This window comes from Microchirus variegatus, assembly GCF_963457635.1.
Source record: "Microchirus variegatus genome assembly, chromosome: 11".
NCBI lineage: Eukaryota > Metazoa > Chordata > Actinopteri > Pleuronectiformes > Soleidae > Microchirus > Microchirus variegatus.
The window spans coordinates 28,067,002-28,093,051 of record NC_139812.1 but is presented as its reverse complement, the minus strand read 5'-3'; the positions used below and the strand labels follow the sequence as shown (position 1 = coordinate 28,093,051).

At 41.4% G+C, this 26,050-nt stretch overlaps 1 protein-coding gene across 4 annotated transcripts in view; it reads left to right on the top strand.

Annotated features, from left to right (window-relative positions):
- The window catches only part of rims1a (regulating synaptic membrane exocytosis 1a), a gene marked incomplete at both ends in the record, with an annotated part of 94,133 nt that overhangs the window by 34,002 nt on the left and 34,081 nt on the right, over window positions 1–26,050 (top strand). For 3 of the 4 annotated variants that reach the window (XM_083897577.1, XM_083897578.1, XM_083897576.1), the window contains 10 exons: window positions 7,324–7,604; window positions 8,157–8,866; window positions 15,274–15,314; window positions 16,728–16,841; window positions 16,978–17,077; window positions 18,764–18,887; window positions 21,988–22,034; window positions 23,239–23,354; window positions 23,466–23,596; window positions 25,792–25,963. In XM_083897577.1, the coding sequence (XP_083753703.1) occupies window positions 7,324–7,604; window positions 8,157–8,866; window positions 15,274–15,314; window positions 16,728–16,841; window positions 16,978–17,077; window positions 18,764–18,887; window positions 21,988–22,034; window positions 23,239–23,354; window positions 23,466–23,596; window positions 25,792–25,963 (1,836 nt within the window). Of the gene's footprint in view, window positions 1–7,323; window positions 7,605–8,156; window positions 8,867–15,273; window positions 15,315–16,727; window positions 16,842–16,977; window positions 17,078–18,763; window positions 18,888–20,046; window positions 20,065–21,987; window positions 22,035–23,238; window positions 23,355–23,465; window positions 23,597–25,791; window positions 25,964–26,050 lie in introns of all 4 variants that reach the window. The other variant, XM_083897575.1, reaches the window with a different exon arrangement.

Below are 26,050 nucleotides of genomic sequence, written 5' to 3'. Positions count from 1 at the left end.
TTGAAAACAGTGTTCCATTTGAAAACAGCGTTTCTTTTGAAAACAGCGTTCGGATGAGAACAGCGTTTCTTTTGAAAACAACACTTTGAAAACAGCGTTCCGGATGAAAACAGCGTTCCTTCGAAAACAACACTTTGAAAACAGCGTTCCTTTTGAAAACAGCGTTCCAATAGAAAACAGCGTTCCGTTTGAAAACAGCGTTCCGTTTGAAAACAGTGTTCCGTTTGAAAACAGCGTTCCAATAGAAAACAGCGTTCCGTTTGAAAACAGTGTTCCGTTTGAAAACAGCGTTCCATTTGAAAACAGTGTACCATTAGAAAACAGCGTTCCTTTTGAAAACGAAACTGTTTGAAAACAGTGTTCCATTTGAAAACAGCGTTTCTTTTGAAAACAACGTTCGGATGAGAACAGCGTTTCTTTTGAAAACAACACTTTGAAAACAGCGTTCCGGATGAAAACAGCGTTCCTTCGAAAACAACACTTTGAAAACAGCGTTCCTTTTGAAAACAGCGTTCCGTTTGAAAACGCGTTCCGTTTGAAAACAGTGTTCCGTTTGAAAACAGCGTTCCAATAGAAAACAGCGTTCCGTTTGAAAACAGCGTTCCGTTTGAAAACAGCGTTCCATTTGAAAACAGCGTTGCTGTAGCCTTACGCCTGTCCTCTCTCTAAATGTGTGCGTGTGTGTGTCACATGTGTCCATGTGTGTGAGCGTTGGTGACGGCGTGCGCACGGTCGACGTTCCGGGAGAGCGATGGTTTTCCTGCGTCCTGCAGTCAATGAGAGACGGACGAAAAAAACCTGGCGATCAATAGTAATCATGAGCGGCTGTGGCGCTAACAGCTGATGACACATCGCTCAGGCGTCTCTGCGACGCAAAGCAACGCGACGCCATCAGTCTCTCTGCGCTCGGATCAATACACACACACACACACACACACACACACACACACACACACACACACACACACACACACACACACACACACACACACACAGGTCATTTTTGCCTTGATTTTTTTTTAGGTCACTACTTCCTTCTGTTTGACCCAGAGAACAGTGTCACGGGTGGGGGTGGGGGTGAGGTTGGGGGGGCGGAGCCTCAGTGCAGCCCGACACATGACAGCGAGGAAAATAAACACGTCCCCAGTGACAAAGTGTGTGATACACAACTATTACACCGAGGGTGAAATATGTGAAGCCGTTTTTGATGAACGACGACAGAGCAAGTGTTTGAGAGCAGATTTATAAACGTAATACAGGAGGAGGCAGTGTGACACACACACACACACACACACACACACACACACACACCTGGTTTTATATCTTAGTGAGGACACTTCATAGACATTACCCCTTTACCAACCCTTCACCCTAAAACTGTGAAAAAGGGTGTAAAAACTAGACAAAATGTCCTCACAAACATAGGTTTATATGTTTTTTGGACCTCATACATGAATAAATACATATGCACACGCACAAACTTGTTTTTATATCTTTGTGTGGACACGTCACAGGCATCATGGATGTGAGGACCAGACAAAATGCCCTCATACACATAGATTTGTATGTTTTTTGGACCTCATAAATATATAAATACATGTATACACACACACAAACTTGTTTTTATATCTATGTGTGGACACATGACAAACATCATGTATGTGAGGACCAGACAAAATGTCCTCATAAACAGATTTGTAAATTTTTTGGACCTCATACATATATAAATACACATATATACACAAACACACACAAACTTGTTTTTATGTCTTTGTGTGGACATGTGACAGACATCATATATGTGAGGACCAGACAAAAGTCCTCATAAACATAGATTTGTACGTTTTTTTGACCTCATAAATATATAAATACATGCATACACACACAAACTTGTTTTTATATCTTTGTGTGGACACATGACAGACATCATACATGTGAGGACCAGACAAAACGTCCTCATTTCCCCCCAAAATGTCCTCACTCTGTTTAGTTTATATCCGATTGTTGGTCCTCACAAAGTAACAAACATACAAACAACACAAACATACCGTCAGACAAGCCTCTTCCGGTGTGCCGTTTGCTAACTGGTGACATTTAGTGGTGAAAGGTGGAACTGCAGCGTGATGACTTCTGACCTCTTTATTAGGTACATAGCCTTCTGCTCCTGGAGCTGATCTACTTCAAGGGCTTGAGTCGCTGCCGTATGATTGGCTGATTAGATAATACTGTTCTTAACTAGCAGTTGAACAGTTGTACTAAAATGAACGCTAAATACATATTACTTGTAAAACTTGTGTTTTACGTGTGATGGTATTGTGAAAATGTGTATGAGCTTCCTGTGTATGTTCATGTGTGTGTGTGTGTGTGTGTGTGTTGCGCTGATCTAGCACCTCATTAGCCGCTGTGGACACAAATCTCCTTTTGTGTCAGTCTTTCATCGTTAGTGCAGGATTTATAGACGCCCTCGGTCGCTGCCGGTGCCATACGTCAAGCTGCTATTGGCTGAGGCTACTTCCTGGTCCCGCCCCCTCCTCCCAATCCCTTTAAAAAAAATAAAAAAATCCTTTAATGGTTTTTGCCGTTAACAATTACATATAATACGAATAAACTGCACGTTTACATCCTTTAGCATTAGCAACTTTAGCATAGTAGGATGTAATTTTTTTTTTATTTTGTGATTATGATTTTGACCAAAATAAGTGTGATATGTGAAAAAAACATGCATCTTTAATAAGGTAATTGTAAATCAAGGAGAAAAAACACTAGCTAGCCAAAAAACATTCCCACATCGTGTATTTATGATCATGATCATGAAAATTCATATAAATTAGCTTATTGTGTGGGTCTTTTTTTTTTTCGTGATACATGACAAAGTTGTAAATTGAAACCCATGTATGTCATTCTCAAAGGTTACGTACTACAGCTTTAATGGTTTCAAGAATGACATCAAATTTGTTTGTTTGTTGTTATTAATCAATTATTTAACACTACAGTAGCTTCCCCAAACCTGATTAGCCCAAATGAATGAAATGGTCACAAACCCATTTATTAAAGTTGTATTAGTATTTAGAAGTATGAAAACTAAAGTAAAGTGCAAATATTCCCCTACAATTACTACAATAGTGACATATTTTTCACTGGTGTAGACACACAAATAGCCTATAATTCTCTCCAGAAAACAAAAACACAAACAACTCCGACTATTTATTGACTGGATTATTCATCATCACACTGTATATACAGTATGTACACATATATATATATATATATATATATATATATATATATATGTGTATGTAGATCACACACACAAGCATCCGATTGCACCACGTACACACGAGCAATGATGCACACAAACACAGATAAAGATTTCTGCTCCTCAAGAAACACACACACACACACGGACACACACACACACACGGACACGCACACACACACACACGCGGACACACACACACACAGATGCAGTAAGATGCAAAAACAAACACACACACATGGGTTTAGTGTCCTAGTTTCCAAATGTGGAGACGCTATTCTCTGTTTGTGGCGTCGCTCCTTCCTCACAAACTCATCTCGGGGGGGGGGGGGGGGGTCTTACGGTGGTCATGTGACTTGCTGTTGTTGCACTTTTTGCGTGTGTGTGTGTGTGTTTAAGAGCATGCATCTGTGTCAGCATGTGTGCATCGCTGCTCACGTATATTTAATTGTAAATGTATGAGTGTGCAGAGAGGGCTGCCTTTTATGTTCAGTGTGTGCGTTCTTGTACACGTGTCTTTGTGGGGACCACGTTTTTTCACACTGCAAACGGGGACATTTTAGGTTTGGCCCCTGCTCTCTGTCACACCTTGGTAACCATGTACTGAATAGCCACCAGGGGGGGCAAGATTGTAAGTCTATGGGAAAACATAAACATGTGTTATTCTTGTACACGTGTCTTTGTGGGGACCACGTTTTTTCACACTGCAAACGGGGACATTTTGCTTTGGCCCCTGCTCTCTGTCACACCTTAGTAACCATGTACTGAATAGCCACCAGGGGGCAAGATTGTAAGTCTATGGGAAAACATAGACATGTGTTATTCTTGTACATGTGTCTTTTCACAGTAGGCTGTTTGCCACATGATGCTAAACCTGGAAGTAACAATATACTGAATAGCCACCAGGGGGCAAGATTGGAAGTCTATGGGAAAACAGACATGTGTTATTCTCGTACATGTGTCTTTTCACAGTTCTCTGGTTTGCCAGATGATGCTAAACCTGGAAGTAACAATGTACCGAATAGCCACCAGGGGGCAAGACTGGAAGTCTATGAGAAAACATAGACGTGTTATTCTTGTACACGTGTCTTTGTGGGGACCGCGTTTTTTCACACTGCAAACGGGGACATTTTGGTTTGGCCGCTGTTCTCTGTCACACCTTAGCAACAATGTACTGAATAGCCACCGGGGGGGGGCAAGACTGGAAGTCTATGGGAAAACATAGACGTGTTATTCTTGTACACGTGTCTTTGTGGGGACCGCGTTTTTTCACACTGCAAACGGGGACATTTTGGTTTGGCCGCTGTTCTCTGTCACACCTTAAACCGTAGACTGCCTATAAAAAGTGGTCACAGTTCTCCGGTTTGCCAGATGATGCTAAACCCGGAAGTAACAATATACTGAATAGCCACCGGGGGACAAGAGTGGAAGTCTATGGGAAAACAGGTCTTCTTTGTGAGAACATGATCACATGTTGAGGTAAACAAGACAATACATCATGTCATATATATGACATATATATATATATATATACTTGATATCATATATATCAAGTGGAAGCATTTAGACATTTACTTCAGTTACATTTACTTTCAGTGAGTGTCCTCACAAAGATAGCAGTACAAAAACGTGTGTGTGTGTGTGTGTCAGCCTGTGCTCCTCGCTGCTTGTTTCACCATCACAGCGTGATCTAACACAGGGATTACTATGGGATTAAGTGAGCCTGGTATTAAAATAACAGCTCGTTGCTCTACGTCGCCCCCAAACACCAGCCGTTAGTTCTGCGCCGTCAGTGATCTGAGTGTGTCGTTGTGTAATTCCTGCTCCTGAAGTGTGTTTAAACAAAGGAGTCAAATAAAACTTTTCTATTTCTAACTCTTAAAATAAAACTGTCACTCTTAAAGGTTATCACAACTGTTTTATCCAATCTTGTTTTGTTTACGTTATTATATTCATGAGCCAATTGACAATTTCTTATCATTCATTCAATAAAATAATACTTTTTACTATATATTATGTCACATGCAATAGTTATACAATATGGGTTTAACTTAAACATTATGCTCTATACGCATTTATCACTTCGTTGGTCATAGGCCCCCCGATTACATGCGGCCCCCCAATCGATTACATGCGGCCCCCCAATGTGGCCCCCCAATCGATTACACGATCGATTGGGGGGCCACATTGATATTAATACATAATAATACAATTTTGCATCATAAATAGTATTATTAAGTATACGTGTGATATTGAAAACAGTTTTTTCCCCCAAACTTAGGTTTGTTAATTTTTTCAACTTCTTTTATTAATAATTATAATAATAATAATAATAATAATTTTTAATCATATTTTGCTTTATTCATGTCTTCTCCTCACTGTGTCACACGACCTGTCCATGTTTACGTTTTTTAATTTGTGAAGAAAGATGGTTAAAGTTATAATGTCCCACACGAGGCAGCGTTTCTTCAGTGTGTGTGTGTGTGTGTGTGCGTGTGTGTGTGTGCGGCTGGTTCGTGCCGGAGTGTTTGGCAGGATAAATATAGCCGCGTTGGTGTAAAGCTGTTTCTCTCTCCGTCTTTTGTAGCTTTAATCAAAAGCAATCTGGAGGAGGGATAAATGGAGAGGAAAAGGGGGGATGATGATGATGATGATGAGAGAGAGGGAGAGCAGGAGGAAGAAGAAGAGGGAGAGAGATGGAGGGGTGCATGATGGTGATGGTGGTGGTGGGGGGTGGTTTGCGATGGCCGATGCCAGAGTGTTTTATTTTAGCTCTCTTTAAAGAGTCATCGGGGAGCGTTCAGGAGTAATGAGAACCCTGGTGACTGGAGAAGAAGGAGCGACTCTAACCTCCTCTCCTCCCTCCATCCTCTCCTCCCTCCATCCTCTCGCTGGTTACTTCCTGTCATCCCCCTCTTCCTGCGTCTGACGGCGGCTGCGTTGTGTTCACACTGCGGCGCTCGTTCATGCTCTGAGGACGAAACGCTCGCGTCTATTCTGGGACGAGCTGTGTATAAAAGCTGCATCTGCTGCTGATACGATGACGTGGATGAAGTGTCTTCGTCGGACATGTTGTGATATTATAATATCAGATACTTCGTATTCTATTGTATTATAATATATTATAATAATACAGGGTAAAACAGCCTATTATATATTAAAAGTTTATTATTTAAATTTTTACATAAATGGTTTGCATCCATATGTATCCAGAAAAAATTACATGTTTTTAAAGCATCACATGATTAAAAAAAAAACATATTGACAATTAAAAATTTGAAGCTGAAATTAGATAAAAAAAATATATAGTTATATGATATAATTATTTCATTTTTCGGTAAGTGATTTGTCTGTGAGATGTTTTTTATTAACGTTGCAACATTTGAGAACAGTTTGTAACAGTTTGTTTTTGTGATGCAATTAATTATTTGTATATCAATCAACATGATTTTGTACATTGTAACGTTACAAAAATGTGTAACTTTTGTAATCTTTTTTGTAATGTAGCATAAGTAATTAGTAGGGTTAGTAACAAGTTTTTGTAACATTACAACTTCTGGTAACATATTTGGTCTCAAATGTAGCAGGGATACCAATTTTAGATCTAGAATCTAAAAACAAAAGTAGTTCAAATCATATTTTCACAATTCCGTCTCTAAAAAACATAATTATTTCTATTCCATTTCTTGTATTTCAGTTGCATAAAAGTATTCTCCAAGTTTGTGTACGTGTAATATTGTATTAATGTTGAGCAGGTCATTGTTTAGTTTTGTATCACATGACATTTTGTGAAACTTGTGCGTATAATACCTGTATCATATGATTAGCGAGCTAATGCTAGATTAGCAACTAGCATTAGTTTGTTCCTCTGTATCTAAAAGTTTTTTATAACAGCACCTTTTTCAAATTTAGGATAGATATCAATTTTAGAAACAAGTGTAGTTCAAATCATATTTTCACAAATCCAAGTTTTCCAAGTTTGTGTACGTATATATTTCAAATGCCCGCTGGCAAATCGGAAAATAAAACCAATCCAATCTAAAACTGTTTCCCCCGTTGTTTCCTAGGTGATCTGGGTGTGTAACAACTGCCGGAAGCAGCAGGAAATCCTCACCAAGCCCGGCGACTGGTTCACTAACCCGTCGGGAAAGCCCGGTGGCCTCGGCTCGGCCGTCAGCGAACCGTCCGTGTGCCAAACGTCCGGCGATAAGAAGCTCCGGTCTCGCTCCCAAGCGCCGTCGGACTCCACCGCCGCCGCCGCCATCCAAGACCAACCCAACCGACTCAGCTGGACCGGGACCGCACCCGGGAACGACCCCCGGTCACGTAGCGAACCACCGCGAGACACGTAAGAAAACGTAACATCATAAAGGGCAGCGTATTTTACAGGCGGTAACGCGGGAGATAACTTGTAAGTGGCCAGCGGGTGTCCTCGTACCTGTGTTATTTCCATGCATGTTCCGGGGTATCTTCATGCACCCCCGGAAACAGTATAGGGGTTATTGGCGTCATCACACAAAACACGGCAAGCTTTGCCATGGGTGACCACCAGTTTTGGACTAATCGAACCGAATGAAGGAATATGAAGAGATACGAGTTGGAGTGTAAAAGTTTACGCCCTCGGTAGGCGAACTGAGGTAAATGCTTGGTGTGTTTTGTATGCGGATGTGAGTGAATGAATGAATGAACAATGAATTGCGGTGTTAAATTGTACAAACGTGGAAGAGGAGCGGGAGTTTGAATTGAACTCGTTGTGCAATTTTCAATGAAACCTTTCGTGTGCTTTTAGTTTCACGGTGCTCGAAGATAAATAAAAGGATTGCACCGGTCGAGCTCCAGCCTATTCGTTACTGAATGCCAAAGGACCGTAACATAACTAAATTTGCTCCGTGACTTCTAGGAGAAATGGCCGGGGAGGTGGAGGAGCCGGTCGGGGAGATCGGCGGCCGGGTCAACCCAAGCTGCAGACCCAGGTGTCCATGGACCGGAACCTGCGGGGAGAGTCCAGGGAGCGCAGGGAGAGCCGGCGACTCACGAAGGGACGCTCTCTGGAGCACGATCCCATCGTTGGAGGCGGTAGTTTGAGGCGGACAGAGGAGGGGGGGGGCTACCACAACGTAGACCACAACGGTGCCGCCCCTTGCCAAGCAGGGCTGGTCCCTCCTGGAGGCAGAGGACACCCCGTGCCCACGCAGGGTCGCGGCGCGGGCGTAGCGGGGGACGGCGTTCGGCCCGGTCAAAGGACGGTGGGTGGGGTCGCCGGGCCGCACGAACACACCCTCTCCGAGCAAGCCCCGCCCTCCGAACTCAGAGAGCTGACGGGTTCGGGACCCGGTTCCGCCGCCGCCGCCGCCGCCGCCGCCGGCCAGGGACCCGTCGTGAAGCGGACCAAGCGGGACAAGGCCGAGAGCATGCTGCGCAACGACTCGCTCAGCTCCGACCAGTCGGAGTCCCTGCGGCCGCCGCCGCCGCGGCCGTACAAGTCGAAGCGGGGGCCGGGCGGCGGCGGGAAGAGGCAAACGAGCGTGAGCAGCTCCGAGGAGGAAGGAGGGACCACGCCCGAGTACAGCAGCTGCGAGGACGCCGAGATCGAAAGTGTCAGCGAGCGAGGTGAGAGGCAATTTCCACTTCCTTTCCAGGGGTGGGGGGGGTTTAATTTCAGAGGGTGTGCGGACCGTAGTGACATCTGTCCGTTCATTCACTCCTTCATCCATCAACGCAGGATTCTACGGTGCAAGTTAGATTTTAGGGGAACATTTTGAGGAATTGATCCATCTTAACGCTTGCTTTATGACACTTTCCTTTACTGTGCTAGTGGTTAGAGAGTGACACATTAAGGCCCCGTCCCAATACCTCCCCTAACCCGACAATTTTCCCCCTAACCCTACATTTTGAGCAAGGGGAAATGCGATTTTCTCCTTATAATCAACCCTCAAAATGTAGTGAGCTCTGATGCGGGCTTAAAAAGAAGTGGAAGATGAAATTACCCATGATGCTTTGCGAATTCAGCGATCCGGCCTGATATTTTTCAACGAAGATGGCGGCCACATCTGCCGAGGAACATTTTCGTTGTAGTATATCTTCGCAAATAAGCACGTTACAGTGCCGTTGGTTTGATATACATCCAAAGGACCGCTGAGCTTTGAACACTAATGTCAGAAAATAAGTAACCATTTATGAAAGCAGCTAGCTAACTAGCTAACTAGCTAACTAGCTAACTAGCTGACTAGCTGACTAGCTAGCGAGCGGCTACCCGCCAAGACCCCCGAGAGAGCACACCCGCCACGCAGCTCTTTAGCCTCGTAGCCTATTAGTACTAGGGCTGTACGAGGACTTGATACAAAAATCAAGTTTCTTCAAAGATATTTGAACAGTGTGTGTTCTTGTATTTGTTACCTTTTGGGGACCAGTCATAAACACTGTGCTTGTGAGGACCACTCTTCCTCATGGAGACCAAAATCTGGTCTTAATCTCGTAGAACTTAATTTCTGAGGAACTGGTTGTCTTTTTGTGTGTCCTGTAAAAGAACAGCTGCACAGACCTGTGTGTGTGTGTGTGTGTGTTTGAACACTCCCACTCGTATTATGGGCTGTGAGTGTATAAGCGTTCAGAGAGCGTCTCTGTCGTCTTCATTCGGACTCTGTGTGTGTGTTCAGTCATCAGCGGAGGTAAGACTGTTCTCATTTAACCTGCTTCTCCTGCGTCTTTTGACTTTATTTCACTCTGCTGTGTCTTTGTTTTCTAAGTTTGTACGATATGGTCAACTCTCTGGAGTGACGACCACCAACAGTCAAGACATTAACTGTTATTTAGTGCATAACAATGGCATAAATGTCCTTAAAGAGACAGTTCAGGTTGGCAAAAACATCAGTAGAAACACCAAGAAAAACTGATTTTAGCCACTGAACAAAGGGTTTACTTGATAATATCTACTCCAGATTAAGTGTACGCCATTTCAATAATATGTTTGCTGCTTTGTCTCACACTTAAACACCAAGAAACAGTCACTTTCACCCTCCTGCACCAAAGTCCGTAGAGAAAATCGTTGTTTTTTAGCTCACAGGGACGCACGAGCTGCTGTCAATCGATGTCTCGCTTCGTACGTTTGTGTCACTTTGGTAAAGGCAAACAAAGAATTTCAAACACAGAAGTCGCAAAAAAAGACATATTTTAACTTCCTGAAGGGGGCGACAGTGGATGAACATCTCCTGTGTGCTGTGGCGGTAAAATCACTGATTTTCTCTGCGGGTTTTTGGTGCAGAGAGTGAGCTGTTTACAAAGCAGCATAAACTCAAAGTTTCCAGCCAGATTAGGCTGTTTACCAGTAAAAATAAGAGCCAAACGTATCCTTAAGATGTTGGAGACCAAGTTAGCATACATTTATTATGATATATTACATTAGCGCTTTGTAAACCAGCTCAACCTTTGACCAAAATGGAATCTCTAGGGGCACAAAAGTTATTTTGCCTTTTTAAAGATATTTTTTTTGTGCAGTGATTCCTGCTTTAACGTTACAGTTCCCTCACTTTTAAGCCGTTTTACAGTTAGACCGACCCAATAACCTTGACAATTTTTTATTTTTTTTAATATGCACAGTGCATGGGACTGTAGCCACGCTCGTGCTATATCATAATGGCATCACTCTATCCTCAAGCCAACATCAATAAAGCGTGGGCACATCTGATGGAAAGAGGGTGCACGAGCGCTCAGCAACCACCGGGCTTTTGGACCGAGACCAGACGCTGTGACATCGATCAAAGTGGAGGTTTATTATGAGAGTGTCCTGTCAGGCCGGGTGGGGGGTTTAAACACACCATTGTGGCCGTGAGATGCTGCTTCCTTTTTTAGCTCGAGTCTCGGGGCCCCTCTCGATCAGCTCCGAGATGCGGTTCCTGGCAGGGGAACGAGCGCCTGGGCATGTTAATCACTGTAAGATCAGCGCAGGAAAGCATGCGCGTGCACACAAACCGTGCGGCCGCAGTACAGTAGATGTGATTATGATCTTTACGACGAAGGAGTCGACGCAAAACACGCGAGTGCACTTTTTACCTCCTTATCTGATCTATCATAGATAGGTAGATATCAAAAATCTAACATGGAGTTCCTAGGGGTGAATTCCCATTCCTTGCTTAACCCTCAATCTCAAAAATGCGCTCCCTCTAGTGCAGGGGTTCTCAAAGTTTTGATACCTGAGGGCCAATTTAGGAACCCAACATTGGACTGAGGGCCGCCAAAGGGAAAAAAAAGAAGAAAAAAACTGAAAGAAATCTTATTCGTAATAACTATGGCGTCCAAAATTTGACAAAACCGACATACTATACTACGTCGTCCAAAATTTGACTTTTTTTTTTTTTTTTTTTAATTTTTGGTCCAAAATTTGACAAAAATGTTGTACAATACTATGTCGTCCCAAATTTGAATATTTTTTTTCCCAAAAAAAAATTTGGTCCAAAATTTGACAAAAACATTGTACAATACTATGTCTTCCCAAATTTGAATATTTTTTTTCAAAAAAAAATTTGGTCCAAAATTTGACAAAAACGTTGTACAATACTATGTCGTCCCAAATTTGAATATTTTTTTTCCCCAAAAAAAATTTGGTCCAAAATTTGACAAAAACATTGTACAATACTATGTCGTCCCAAATTTGAATATTTTTTTTCAAAAAAAAATTTGGTCCAAAATTTGACAAAAACGTTGTACAATACTATGTCGTCCCAAATTTGAATTTTTTTTTTTCAAAAAAAATATTGGTCCAAAATTTGACAAAAACATTGTACAATACTATGTCGTCCAAAATTTGAATATTTTTTTCCCCAAAAAAAATTTGGTCCAAAATTTGGCAAAAAATTGTACAATACTATGTCGTCCCAAATTTGAATATTTTTTTTTAAAAAAAAATTTCGGTCCAAACTTTGACAAAAACGTTGTACAATACTATGTCGTCCCAAATTTGAATATTTTTTTTCAAAAAAAAATTTGGTCCAAAATTTGACAAAAACGTTGTACAATACTATGTCGTCCCAAATTTGAATATTTTTTTTTCAAAAAAAATATCGGTCCAAAATTTGACAAAAACATTGTACAATACTATGTCATCCCAAATTTGAATATTTTTTCCCCCCAAAAAAATTTGGTCCAAAATTTGACAAAAATTTGGTCCAAAATTTGACAAAAAATTGTACAATACTATGTCTTCCCAAATTTAAATATTTTTTTTCAAAAAAAAATTTGGTCCAAAATTTGACAAAAACGTTGTACAATACTATGTCGTCCCAAATTTGAATATTTTTTTTCAAAAATTAATTTGGTCCAAAATTTGACAAAAACATTGTACAATACTATGTCGTCCCAAATTTGAATATTTTTTTTCCCCAAAAAAAATGTGGTCCAAAATTTGACAAAAATGACATATATGCCGTCCCACATTTTTGGGAAAACATTTAAATGCCAAAATTTGATAAAAACGTCATACTATACTGTGTCACTATGTCATCCAAAATTTGATGACATAGTAAATACAGTTGTACAGTTTACACTTATTGTTCTGTATCCACTAATGTCACATAAACATTTAACAAGCTTAGTTGCTCCTGGATTAAAACTATCAACTGTAATTCATTGCGGGTTCTTGAAAATACATCAAAATAAACACTCTCTCTGACCCAACACTCAAAACCCTTGAATTTGGAAACCGGAGACCTTTGGTTGCCTCTCGTCGTCGTCGTGCTTTGAGACATAATCTCACTATAAGTTGTCACAGCTCATTAACCTCATTGTCTCGTGGCTCCACAGGAATGTTTTGGTTGTGTTTAACTCTGTGTCATAACAGTGTCGCTGATATCCTGCACACATTCTATCAGAACCCCGAGGCCCAAACTGTCCCACAGGACCAGAGACTGTTAGTGTCTCCATATATATGTACATATACTGTACATATACTGTACATATACTGTACATATACTGTACATACAGTCAACTGCATCTAAGCCTGAGGATTAGCAGCAAAACTGGGCTTTTTTTTGCTAATTTGTGGAACTAAAAATACACTTTTTCCCCAATGTTTTTAGTCTTTATTCGTCTGTTGCTTCACTTTTTACACTCTTAGAAATAAGGGTTCCAAAAGGGTCCATCTCCAAGGGCTGAGGTTCTACCTGGAACCATTTGCTTCTGAAAAACCCTTTTCCCAAAGAAAGGGTTTTTCAAGGGTTCTTGGTAACACTAATGGTTCCAGTAAGAACCAACCATTTAGATCTAGAGAACCCTTCAAATACCCTTTCCTGAATAAAGGGTTTTAAAAGGGTTCCAGGTGGAACCCTCCAAAAGGGTTCCAGGTGGAACCTTTATAAAAAGGCTCTACCTGGAGTCAAAAAGGCTTCTCCAAGAAGGAGAAGCTGAAGAACCTTATATGGTTCTACTTAGCACTTTTATTTCTAAGAGTCTACGCTCTTAGAAATAAGAGTTCCAAAAGGGTTCTTCTACAAGGGCTGAGGTGCTACCTGGAACCATTTGCTTCTGAAAAACCTTTCCTTTCCCAAAGAAATGGTTTTTCAAGGGTTCTTGGTAACACTAATGGTTCCAGTAAGAACCATTTTGATCCAGAGAACCCTTTTAAAACACCTTTCCTGAATAAAGGGTTTTAAAAGGGTTCCAGGTGGAACCTTTATGAAAAGGTTTTCCCAGGAGCCAAAATGGGTTCTCCTATGAGGACAAGCTGAAGAACCTTATATGGTTCTACTTAGCACTTTTATTTCTAAGAGTCTACACTCTTAGAAATCAGGGTTCAAAAATGGTTCTTCTACCATGGCTGAGGTTCTACCTGGAACCATTTGCTTCTGAAAAACCTTTCCCGAAGAAAGGGTTTTTCAAGGGTTCTTGGTAACACTAATGGTTCCAGTAAGAACCATTTTGATCCAGAGAACCCTTTAAAACCCCTTTCCTGAATAAAGAGTTTTAAAAGGGTTCCAGGTGGAACCTTTATAAAAAGCCAAATAGGGTTCTCCCATGAGGACAAGCCGAAGAACGTTATATGGTTCTACTTAGCACTTTTATTTCTAAGAGTGTAGTAATATGTATGCATGCAGAAATCACATGAAACAGTACGTAAAAAGTCCAAATATAGCTCGCAAACATGTACATTCTCCCGTTTTTCTCACGTTATTTGAATTTTAATTGTTTGCTACTTATGTTTTGGTAAATATGTGATAATTATTATTGGAATAAAACCAACTTAAACCAAATAAAATCAACATATTCTATCTAATAATAGTAAAAAGTTTAGCTTAGCGATTTACCTTTTAAACGGTGGCGGTTGTCATGTTGTTTTTAACTAGTTAAACTAGTTGTTTGGCAGAAAACCTTTACAAGTAAAGGTACATTTAGAAAATGAACTATAACCTTTTAAAATATCTAGGGAGGTGTTACATTTTACTTTTATTTAAGGCATCATTTTTACATTTCAACGACTAAAAAAAGATAAAATACAGCAAACAAATATTCATTTTATTTGTTAATTTCCATCTATTCGACTCCACTTTACTTCTACTGTGTTTTTATTTGCTCCACAATGATCGTCAGACTCCACATTTACCATTTGTCTTTTTTCCACATTAACTCAGGAGCAAATAAATTCCACAACATCTAATCTGCTCTAAATCTACGAGGGATTTTATTTATTTATTTATTTTTTAAAGGTCTTAACTGTCCTTCGGTGTCTCCGTGGAGTTTTTTGCGACGCTGAGGTTATAAATGTTCTAATTTTTGCTCAGGCCTGATTATTCAATAAACTCCAGAACTCACTGTAAACAAATACCTCTGTGAAGAAGAAGAAGAAGAAGAAGAAGAAGAAGAAGAAGAAGAAGAAGAAGAGACCCTAAAATTTGGCTCAGACTCTGTGTATAAGAGGCCTCCTGCTGGTATGTGCTGTGTATACAGTGTGTGTGTGTGTGTGTGTGTGTGTGTGTAGAAGAAGAGGATTTACGTCCTCACAGTCTGAAATGGTGTCTCTTCTCTCACAGGTGACTGGGAGTGTTACCCTCATGACCCCACCGTATGGCACGTAAGTCACTATTTCAATATAACAACACATACGTTATCTCAAGGCTCAGCAAGAACTAATGTGCCAAGACAGGTTGGGGTGAAAGGAGAAAAAAAAAAACTCGAAAATAGCCTCGAAACAGGATCTGGATCCTTCAGCCTGCAGGACAGGAATGAAAGACGCAAACTAAATGTGGTTCCAGGGCCAATTTTCTTATAAAAAATTGAATATTTGGGTCAAAACATCGTATCTTATTGTACCAAAGTGTCTCAAAACGTCTAAGCTAACAATAATGCGTGAGACACGCACTGTTAATATTTGTTGTGCATCATTTAAATGTTCAGAATTTCTTCTTTGAGCCTGAACACGTGATAAAAGTTATTTTACGGACATTTACTCAAAAAGTCTCTAAAATAACGCTAAACTTTAAAAAACAGTGGCACACGTACGCAGCACACAGGTACGCCGGTTATTTGTAGCGCTGCGCTGTAGGAACGCTAACGGCGCTAAAGGAGCTAACGCAGCTAACTGGTAAACGGTGTCTTTTTTCGGACCCTCGTCTTGGAAACCGTTGATGCTGTTGACGCCGTTAACGTGCCCAGCAATAATTTTAATAGATTAATATATTTTTGTGAAGATTAGCAAATGATTTAATTTAAGCCGGGCCCAGATACTGATGCTGGCGGGCCCAGATTTGGTCCTCGGGCCACCTATTGCTGACCACTCCCTTTACTGTTTTTCATGTTAAATTTTAATTCAACTTCTCCCATGAAAATGAAAGCTACGTCGGTGTTTATATAGCTTGTGGATCTACAGTACACTTGTCATGTGTTTATGTGGGAGTTTAGCTGTTTTAGCATCCGCACCATTCCGTCCGTCCGTCCGTCCGGACTAAAATGAATACCTTCCTGTCCGCGTACGTCCTTCACATTTTGCACGATTGTTTAGTGGGTGAATATCTCCAGGCGTTTTTTTCGTTTTGTCCAAAATTTTTTTATGAATTTTTAAGCGGTTTTTTTTGCGGGGAAATGTGAGAAATGTGTAAACGGCACTTTACGAGCTTGTCAACACGATAACTTGACAAATATTCGACATATTGATGTCAAACTGGCACTGTCCATGCCTTTTACAAGTATCTTGGACAAGTTCAAAGATGGGTGACCTTGACCTACTTTCAAGGTCACAGCTGCACTTGTAACTTGGAAAATAGCCAAAAACCGGCACTTTTTCAAGATTGTCAACGCGATAACTTGACAAATATTTATTGTATTGCCCCAAAACTGGCACTGTGGATGCCTCTTACAAGTATCTTGAACAAGTTTGAAGATTGTGTCCATGTGGACGTGTCGTGTCTTGTCTTGACTCGTCTTGTCTTGTCTCGTCTTGACTCGTCTTGTCTTGTCTCGTCTTGACTCGTCCTCTCTTCGGCCTCAGCATCCTGTGACCTGGCAGCCGTCTAAGGAGGGCGACCATCTGCTCGGCCGAATCACCCTGAGCAAGAGGAGCGCTGCGATGCCTAAAGAAGCTGGGGCTCTGCTGGGGTTGAAGGTCAGTGTCGGGTCGGGGGGGGGAGGGAGGGAGGGGGTTAACCCTCAAATATCACCCACTCGCTGGTGTCTGTGACGTGATTCTAATGATTCTAATGATTCTAATGATTCTAATATCTCTCTTTTGCTCGTTGTAGGTGGTCGGAGGCAGAATAACAGAGTCAGGGAGATTAGGTGCCTTCATCACCAAAGTCAAAAAGGGAAGCTTGGCTGACGTGGTGGGACATCTAAGAGCAGGTAGATCTATATCACTGTTTACAGGTCCTCACAAAGACAGGGAAACGTCATAATAATAATAATACGTTTAAAGGTGCATTATGTAATAAATCATAAAATCCTCCTAATATGTCACAGAGACTCAGGAATAATGTTCATGTAACAAACTGAACTCACCAACAACAACAGTACAGACAAAATATTTGCATTAAAAAAAATATTTTGAAATTATGTTGGTTTTTTTTGCACGTGGCGCCACCTACTGCCGTCTACCAATCATTGCAGTCAGTGGAGTCTCAGCTGCCGAGCAACCACGGGTTGCCAGTTACGTCAGAAAAACGAAACCTAAAAGACCTCGGCATTTTGAATTTTAGTGTAGTACCCGTTTTCCCCGGGTCCTATGTTCCCCGGGTCCTATGTTCCCGGGGTCCTATGTTCCCCCGGGTCCTATGTTCCCCCGGGTCCTGTGTCCCCCGGGTTCTATGTTCCCCCGGGTCCTATGTTCCCCGGGTCCTATGTTCCCCCGGGTCCTATGTTCCCCGGGTCCTATGTTCCCCCGGGTCCTATGTACCCCGGGTCCTATGTTCCCCCGGGTCCTATGTTCCCCCGGGTCCTATGTTCCCCCGGGTCCTATGTTCCCCCGGGTCCTATGTTCCCCCGGGTCCTATGTTCCCCCGGGTCCTATGTTCCCCCGGGTCCTATGTTCCCCCGGGTCCTATGTTCCCCCGGGTCCTATGTACCCCGGGTCCTATGTTCCCCCGGGTCCTATGTTCCCCCGGGTCTTATGTTCCCTGGGTCCTATGTTCCCCGGGTCCTATGTTCCCCCGGGTCCTATGTTCCCCCGGGTCCCTATGTTCCCCCGGGTCCTATGTCCCCCGGGTTCTATGTTCCCCCGGGTCCTATGTTCCCCCGGGTCCTATGTTCCCCGGGTCCTATGTTCCCCCGGGTCCTATGTTCCCCCGGGTCCTATGTTCCCCCGGGTCCTATGTCCCCCGGGTTCTATGTTCCCCCGGGTCCTATGTTCCCCGGGTCCTATGTTCCCCCTGGTCCTATGTTCCCCAGGTCCTATGTTCCCCAGGTCCTATGTTCCCCGGGTCCTATGTTCCCCCGGGTCCTATGTCCCCCGGGTTCTATGTTCCCCCGGGTCCTATGTACCCCGGGTCCTATGTTCCCCCGGGTCCTATGTTCCCCCGGGTCCTATGTTCCCCCGGGTCCTATGTTCCCCGGGTCCTATGTCCCCCGGGTTCTATGTTCCCCCGGGTCCTATGTACCCCGGGTCCTATGTTCCCCCGGGTCCTATGTTCCCCGGGTCCTATGTTCCCCCGGGTCCTATGTTCCCCGGGTCCTATGTTCCCCGCTTTGTATGTGACCGGGTGTTGCCGGTCGTGAACAAACCGGGAAACTCCCTGTCTCACTCTCTAACCCTAACCCTTTTTCCTGGAGCTCCACACCCAGGCTTCCACAAAGTGGGGAACATAGGACCTTTTTTGGGAAAAAACGTGAGCATCGGACCCTTTTTTGCGCCCCGATCGGGGAACATAGGACCCGGGGAACACAGGTTACGACCCCGTTGTAAGCACGTCGCGTAAAATGAACAACATCAACACTAAATGTGCGTTTTGGTTAGATGGCGTTCATCTTCATCCATCACTCCACGTCTTCCTCGGTGAACAAACATAAAAAGCATAAACGCACGTGTGATTCCAGGGGATGAGGTTCTGCAGTGGAACGGGAAGTTGTTACCCGGCGCGACCATGAAGGAAGTTTACAACATCATCCTGGAGTCTCAGGCCGAGCCTCAGGTGGAGCTGGTGGTGTCCAGACCTATAGGGTAAGTTATCCCTGTGTTTTCTATTTCACCCCTTTACTTCTTTACTAACGCCACAGCGTTAGCGGCGGCGGCTCTGACTCAGAGTTTGCTGAACCTCAGAGAGAAGACAGTGATGTTTGTTTGTATTCTGACTGTGTCGCTACATTCCAAAATATTAAAAACACCAAAATGAGACAAAATGCCAAGATTTTGCCATTTTGTCTCTTATGTCCCCTTTAAAAAAGCACTTTTTGTTTACCGAATCATCATTTATCGACCCAATAAAATCACCGTAGACCGTAAAAGACAGCGTTTGTCAGGATAATTTACTTTTACATGTGAAAATTTAACTTTAAAGGACTAAATTTCTTCTTTTTTAAGTGATTATATATGTTAGAAATATGCTTTTTTAATAGGCTTTGTATAGTCGTGAAAGAAAGAAATGCTCCATTTAATGTTGATTCGTCGTGAAGTCCTTATTGATTTTATTCTCCGCCGTAGTGAACCGTAGAAAATTCTGGTCTGAAACAATATGTTGTGCATTATGTTAATTAAAGGTGCATTACGTAATAAATCTAAATCAACTGGACCATAAAATCCTCCTAATATGTCACAGAGACTCAGGAATAATGTTCACATAACTAAATATTTGCATTAAAAAAAATATTTTGCAGACTGCAAATCATGTATTGATTCAGTAGAGTCTCAGCTGCCGAGTGACCACGGGTTGCCAGTTACGTCAGAAAAAACGAAACCTTAAAAGACCTCTGTGTTTTGAATTTGAGTGTAGTAACCGTGTTTGGCCACATTCTTGCATATGGCGCCTTTAATTGGCAAAATAAAATAAACGGAAAGAAAAACGAAAGGAGGTTCGAGGGGAGTGAAAATATGCTAATTTTACAGCCAATAAAACAAATAAAGAATCGCAATTTATTCACTCTTTAAAGTCCAGATTTCAGGTAATTCCTGTGTGTAATGATGATGTTTTCAGGTGTCAGAAATGTACTCGCTGGGCTTCCGTACATATTGTTTTGAGTAAAATGAACTCTCTGTTATGTGTTTTATTTGAATTAAAGAAATACTCACTGTTTCTCCACCCTCTCTTAAGATTTGACTTCAATTGGTTTTTGACGGGTAAAGAAAGTTGAATTTATTAATTTCTCTCCAAACACTTGCAAAGGGTGTGTAGAAAATATCAGTAAGTAAACTGCCCATTTTTTATTATTATTATACAAGTCCCTTTTTTTTCCCTTTTTTATACTCACGCATTGATAATAATTTGGGTTTCGCCGGCGCCATTTTGCATCTCTGTGCGAGTCCTTTTTAGTCATTTAGGACATTAAGCTATTTGAATATTGGCTCTGTGAAAAAAGACGCATTATCAAAACCCCCAAAAAATTCAACTTTAAGTCGATCGTAACTGATGCAAAATGGCGATTGTGAAACATTGCAAGCTTCTTATCGTTTGGGCTTCCTCTGTTTTTACTCTTCGTAAAGTCTGAGGATCCCAAAGTGGAAAAAAAAAAAAAAAATCGAGCTGTGTTAGATAAACAAAATATATATTTCTCACTTGGTTTGAAAGTTTGGATTTAATATTTATTTCAATTATTATTATTTTATTTTTTTATTTTGTTGGTATTTTTTTTGGAATGGGCTCCAGGGCTGCATGAAACTGATCAGTTTAAATGTTTGAATTTAAAAAACAAAATAATAATTCAACAACTTTTTTTTTTCTTTCTTTCTTTCCAAGAGTGAAATAATCCTTTCATCGTAGCCACAGAGTTGGAGCTGAGAGCCGGTTAGCCCGGCGCTCATGCTAAGCTAGGCTAAACACGTCTCAACTCTACTTCTGTCCTTTTGACGCATCTCACGGTGCGTTCCAGTCTCTGGGAAACTTTAAAGTCAGAAATTGCAAGTGGAATAATCATTTAAAGTCAACAAATCCCCATTTACCGTCTGAATCCACACTTCAAGATGGCCGCCATGAGTAAAAGCTGTAGTTTTTTACTCTCTTTTTTCATACTTCCATCTTTTTCTGTCCAATTTACACACAGTACCGTCCTCATGTTGCTATACTGTGTTTTAATGTTTTAAAATAAATACCCTGTGCTGTGTTTATCACAACTGGATGTGCTATAGCTACTTAGCTAGCAAGCCTAGCTTGTTTTCTGACTTGTGAGGTTCTGTGTGAAACTGGAGCGCACTAAAAAGGTCCATTCATACTCGATTTCCGTACGTCCGTCTGTCCCAAACATTACCCCAGTACCAATTGGAAGAAATAAACAAAGTTAGCGACCACGGCAGAGCTAATTTTTGTTGTTTTTAGCCGAAATAGACCGAAACGCAAGCTAGTTTTGTGGGCGGTGGAATGCAAGACCACTAAAATGTACGTTTTCATTAATGGGGAATATTACCCATTGGTTTTAAAATGTGCTAGTTTTGTATTAGCTTTTATTTTTTTTGTAAAAATGCTATTTTCCGCTCAATGCTGCCCCACCCACAATTTCAATTTTTACGAAAACGACGGACGACGAAATGAGCGTAAATGGACACTTAACTTCTCAGAAAGAAAGCAAATAAAGACAAACTGTTGTGTGTTTGTGCAAATCTCAAAAATTTGAATGTCACAAACGACAGTGATAACATATTACCACAGATTACCGCAGATTACCGCGTTTTCCCTTTTGTTTCACACACACACACACACACAGTCGTGTAACAATGGATTCTGGTGTTTTTCCTGTAATTGTGGTGAGAACAGACTTGAGCTACAGCATTGGCACTGAGCGACGCTCATTATTATTCAGATGATGATGATGATGATGATGATGACGATTGGCCGGACAGAAACATAATGAGTCTGAGGAAACACTGCAGTCGTCAGGAGAAGAGCCTGGTTTTGCTTTTGCTTCTCTCTGCTGTTTTTTGGTTTGTTTGTTTTTTGTTTTTGTCGTCGTTGACCACATAACGTTGTGTTAACGGTGCGACTTTCTTCCACATTAACGTGCATGTGAAGCCTGTGCATCGAGACGCGCCGCGGCGTTTGTTTTTACGTCCAGTTTTAGTCGCCGGTGAGTAAGTGAAGCGACTCACGTTTGTCTTTTTGCTGCTTCTTTTTCAGTGATATCCCGAGAATCCCCGACACGTCCCACCCTCCGTTAGAATCTAGTAGGTATCTGCGGTTGCTGCGTGTTTGTGTTTGTGTTTGTGTTTTTATATATATAATACATTTACAGTTCAAAACGTAAAGGATGCTAAATGATGCTAATTTGGCAAAAGCTAATTTTAATTTTTAGAAGGGTAAAATCATCTGCTTGTACAGGGCCGGCCCAAGCCTCCATGGGGCCCTAACCCAACAATTTGATTTTGGGGGGGCCCTCTGTTACTGCCGATAATTCACACACCTACTTCACTAAAGGCATTCTACTTGTTCTACTCTTTTAGTTTGACACCAGATTTGCAAATTTACAGAAAAAAATCTTTCAATTAATATTTGGCCAAATCAGCAACTCCCCCTACTGGCGACACAGAGAATCGATACATAAAACCAAACGGTTTATAAATAAAATATTAAGATATTAGTTTTATAAACTGTATCTTTTATATTAAAAGATACAGTTTTGGCTCTTTTAAATATTACGGGATATTTCCATAATTACCACAGTGCAAGATTATCTAACAGTAGATGAATGTCATTTTTACAGGAAAAAATATGCAAAAATTAATGACTGTTTTGGGAAATACATATTTACATATTTACGGTAATTCACTGTTACAAAAACTGTATTATAGTCTTTTTAAGTTTACGGCCTTTTTCTGTCAGTGTTTGACAGTTTTTAACTGTAAAATCTACAGACATTTTTTTTACAGTGTAGTTTATCAAAAAATTTGTTTGTGAACCACATCTGAAAAAAAGCGTTTTTTTAGCATAAATCATTTCATTGTTCAGACCTCTTTTATATATATATATATATATATATATATATATATATATATATATATATATATATACATATATATATATATATATATATGTATATACAGCACAGAAGAAACTTCTAAACAAAAGCCTACTTGACTCAAAGTAGGACAGAAGTGTGGTCATTTATCACAGTGACAGCTTCGCCGTGGAATATTCTTTGCTCTCTTTTAATGCGACACGTTCTAACAAGGGAACTCTAGATGCCGTGTTTTACATAAACATGAACTCTTTTCCTTTCTGGAGTTGGACCAGATTTAAAAAAAAACAAAAAACCTCAGTCTAAACTTGTTTTGTCCTCTTTTGAAGAGAAAAGAACGACTTTGTCTTCTTGTGGTTTCAGAATATTGTTTTTCTGTGTTGTTGTTGTTGTCGTCGTCGTCGTCTTCGTAGCAGGTTCCAGTTCTTTTGAGTCACAGAAGATGGAGAGACCGTCCTTAAATGTCCTGTCTCCCTCCAGTCCCGGGATGCTCCAAGACGCTCCGCAGCTGATGCCGGGGCAGCTCTCAGTGAGTGACGTCGGGTCGTCTCGATGATTTACGCCCCGAAAAAAAACCTCTCCGAAAAACCACCAAAATGCCACGTGACGCAATGTGTTTGTGTTGTGTTTTCTCGCTCAGGTGAAGCTGTGGTACGACAAAGTGGGTCACCAGCTAATAGTCAACGTGATGCAGGCTGTAGATCTTCCGCTACGACCGGACGGGCGACCTCGGAGCCCCTACGTCAAAATGTACTTCCTGCCTGACCGCAGGTACGACAGAAATGAAGTTTTGAATGGAATTTTAAGTCTTAAAAAAGTCTTAAAATTCAATCATTTGAATTTAAAGCGGACCTAGTCAGGAAGTTCCAATTAACGCTGTTTTTTTAGTGTGTATCTGCGTCATTACCTTGTTTACGAAGCCCTGAAGGTTCTAAACAAACAGTTCAGCCACTGCTGAGAACGCTGTGTTTTATTGTAAATCTCAGGCTCAGCGAGATCTCTGAAAAAACCCGGTCCGGTTACATAAACACCGTTTCTCCTGAACAGCAGATCGTCCTGCTCCGGGCACTAGTCCGGGTACATCCGGCTGCGTACATTGAACCGCAGAAGAAGAATAACGTCCGTTGTGGAGGTGTTTCACGAGCTATTTTTAAACATCGTTAAAACAATGTTTTGATAATGAGGAGCAGTGCATCCACCGCTCCAGAGGGGGGAGCTGCGCATCTGAGAGCTGGTGTGCTTAATATGTCACTTCCGGGCTGAGAGAGTTGAGTCTCAAATCTCGCGACTGGGAAACGCCGTCAGAAAAGACAGATTTCTATCGGCTCGTTTACAGCAACTAGGAGGTTTTTGACCATTAAAAACAAGTTAATGTATGTAAGTAGACCTCCATAACTAACATATATGTGCAACAGGACCACTCTATGTGACCTTTAAGGCCTTCAAATGTCTTAAATTCTCCTAAAATCTCATAAAAGTTAAAACGTGCATAAACTTCAGTCTCGCTTTGAAATGTTTCTGTTTTTGAGGATGCGATAACAACAATAACTACAACACGGAACTAAAGTGGGCCACCTGTGCTGCCCGGGGAGAATTTATCGAGCACCGCTAGCTAGCGCGATGTGTGCGCGCGGCGCGTTGCGTTACAGCTTAGCATAGCAGCGGAGAAAACGTAACGAAAGCCCACAGTTAAGCCGAATTGCTTGCATAAGATGGTAAGATAAGTGCAAATTCAACAATTTGTGGCTCCAATTTTATCTATGGGTTATTTATATGGGTCTTAAATTGTATTCATTATGGTCTTAAAAAAAGTCTTAAATTTGACTTGTTGAAACCTGCAGAGACTCTGCTTTATAATAGAATTTTTAAGAATTGAATTGTAAACGCACCAAAACCGCCTGGACAACATCACACAATTATAACAGGGCCTGAAACAAGCACCTAGCAGGAAGAACATGCTAAATGCTAAATGCTAAATGCTTACATGTAAATGTAAGTGGACAAACTAAAATGTATTTTGAGTTTTGATGCTAATCGGAGGCTACATAAAGGCTGCATTTGCTAAAATCTGCAAATTCACCAATAAATGTTACTAAATTATGAAATATAATGTACCTTTAAGAACTTAAAACCATCATTCATATGGTTTAGAGCAGTGGTCTCAAACTCGTGGGCCCCCCCAGTTAAAACATGGCCTTATTGCCCGAAAAAAGCACTTAGCAGGAAGAACATTCTAAATGCTAAATGCTAAATGCTTACATGTAAATGTAAATTTACAAGAAAAATAGCATGAGGAAGAAGAAAAGCAGGCTCATTGATCGGCCCGGGATTGAAAAAAAAAAGTTAGCTGGCTTCTTCACCGCTAAAAACAAACAATGGCGCGACACATCCTGTTCTTCCTTTGGTGTTCAAACATAATTAGTTTTCCCAGAAGAAGTCAAGCCCAGTATGAGCAGCCGGTGAGTTGTGGAAGTTTGGGTAAAAATATTTGGAAGTTATTGAAAAGATTTGAGGAATTCATCGGCAAAAAAATATATAATCCGAAGCCTTTATTTGATGTTTACTGAGACGTTTTTTTTCCAAAATAATTGGAGCATAAATGAGTTGCTAATGGCTGTGATGTCAAGGTTATCATAATGGAGGAAGTGTTACCAAAAAAAAACAGGAAACACAAATAATGACAAAAAAAAAGTCCTTATTTAAACTTTGTCCACATAACAACGTGGTATCACTGAGAGGAAGCTGTAGCATCACAGTTGAGTTTGAAGCAGCATCTAGTGGCCGTTTGTGGAACTACAGCAGCTTCCTGCATCTCCATCGGTTGCTGGTGCAAACTCTTCAAAGTGTCAACTCGGCTAAATGTCACGCCCCGATTCACGGCCACATAAATCACACCATCGGAATAAGACGTATTCGGGAATCCAACGAGTTCTGAATTCTGTCGATTTATCTGTGTGAACAAACAGCGACAAGAGCAAACGGAGGACGAGAGCCGTGAAGAGGACCTGTGAGCCCAAGTGGAACCAGACGTTCGTCTACCCTCACGTCCACCGCAGGGACTTCCGCAACCACATGCTGGAGCTGACGCTGTGGGACCAGCCCAGGTCACCGGAGGAGGACAGCATCTTCATGGGAGAGGTATCTCACAGCTAACTGTCACTGATATTATATACTATATATACACATATATATCTACTGTTTATGATCTGTTTTAAATGCTTAAAG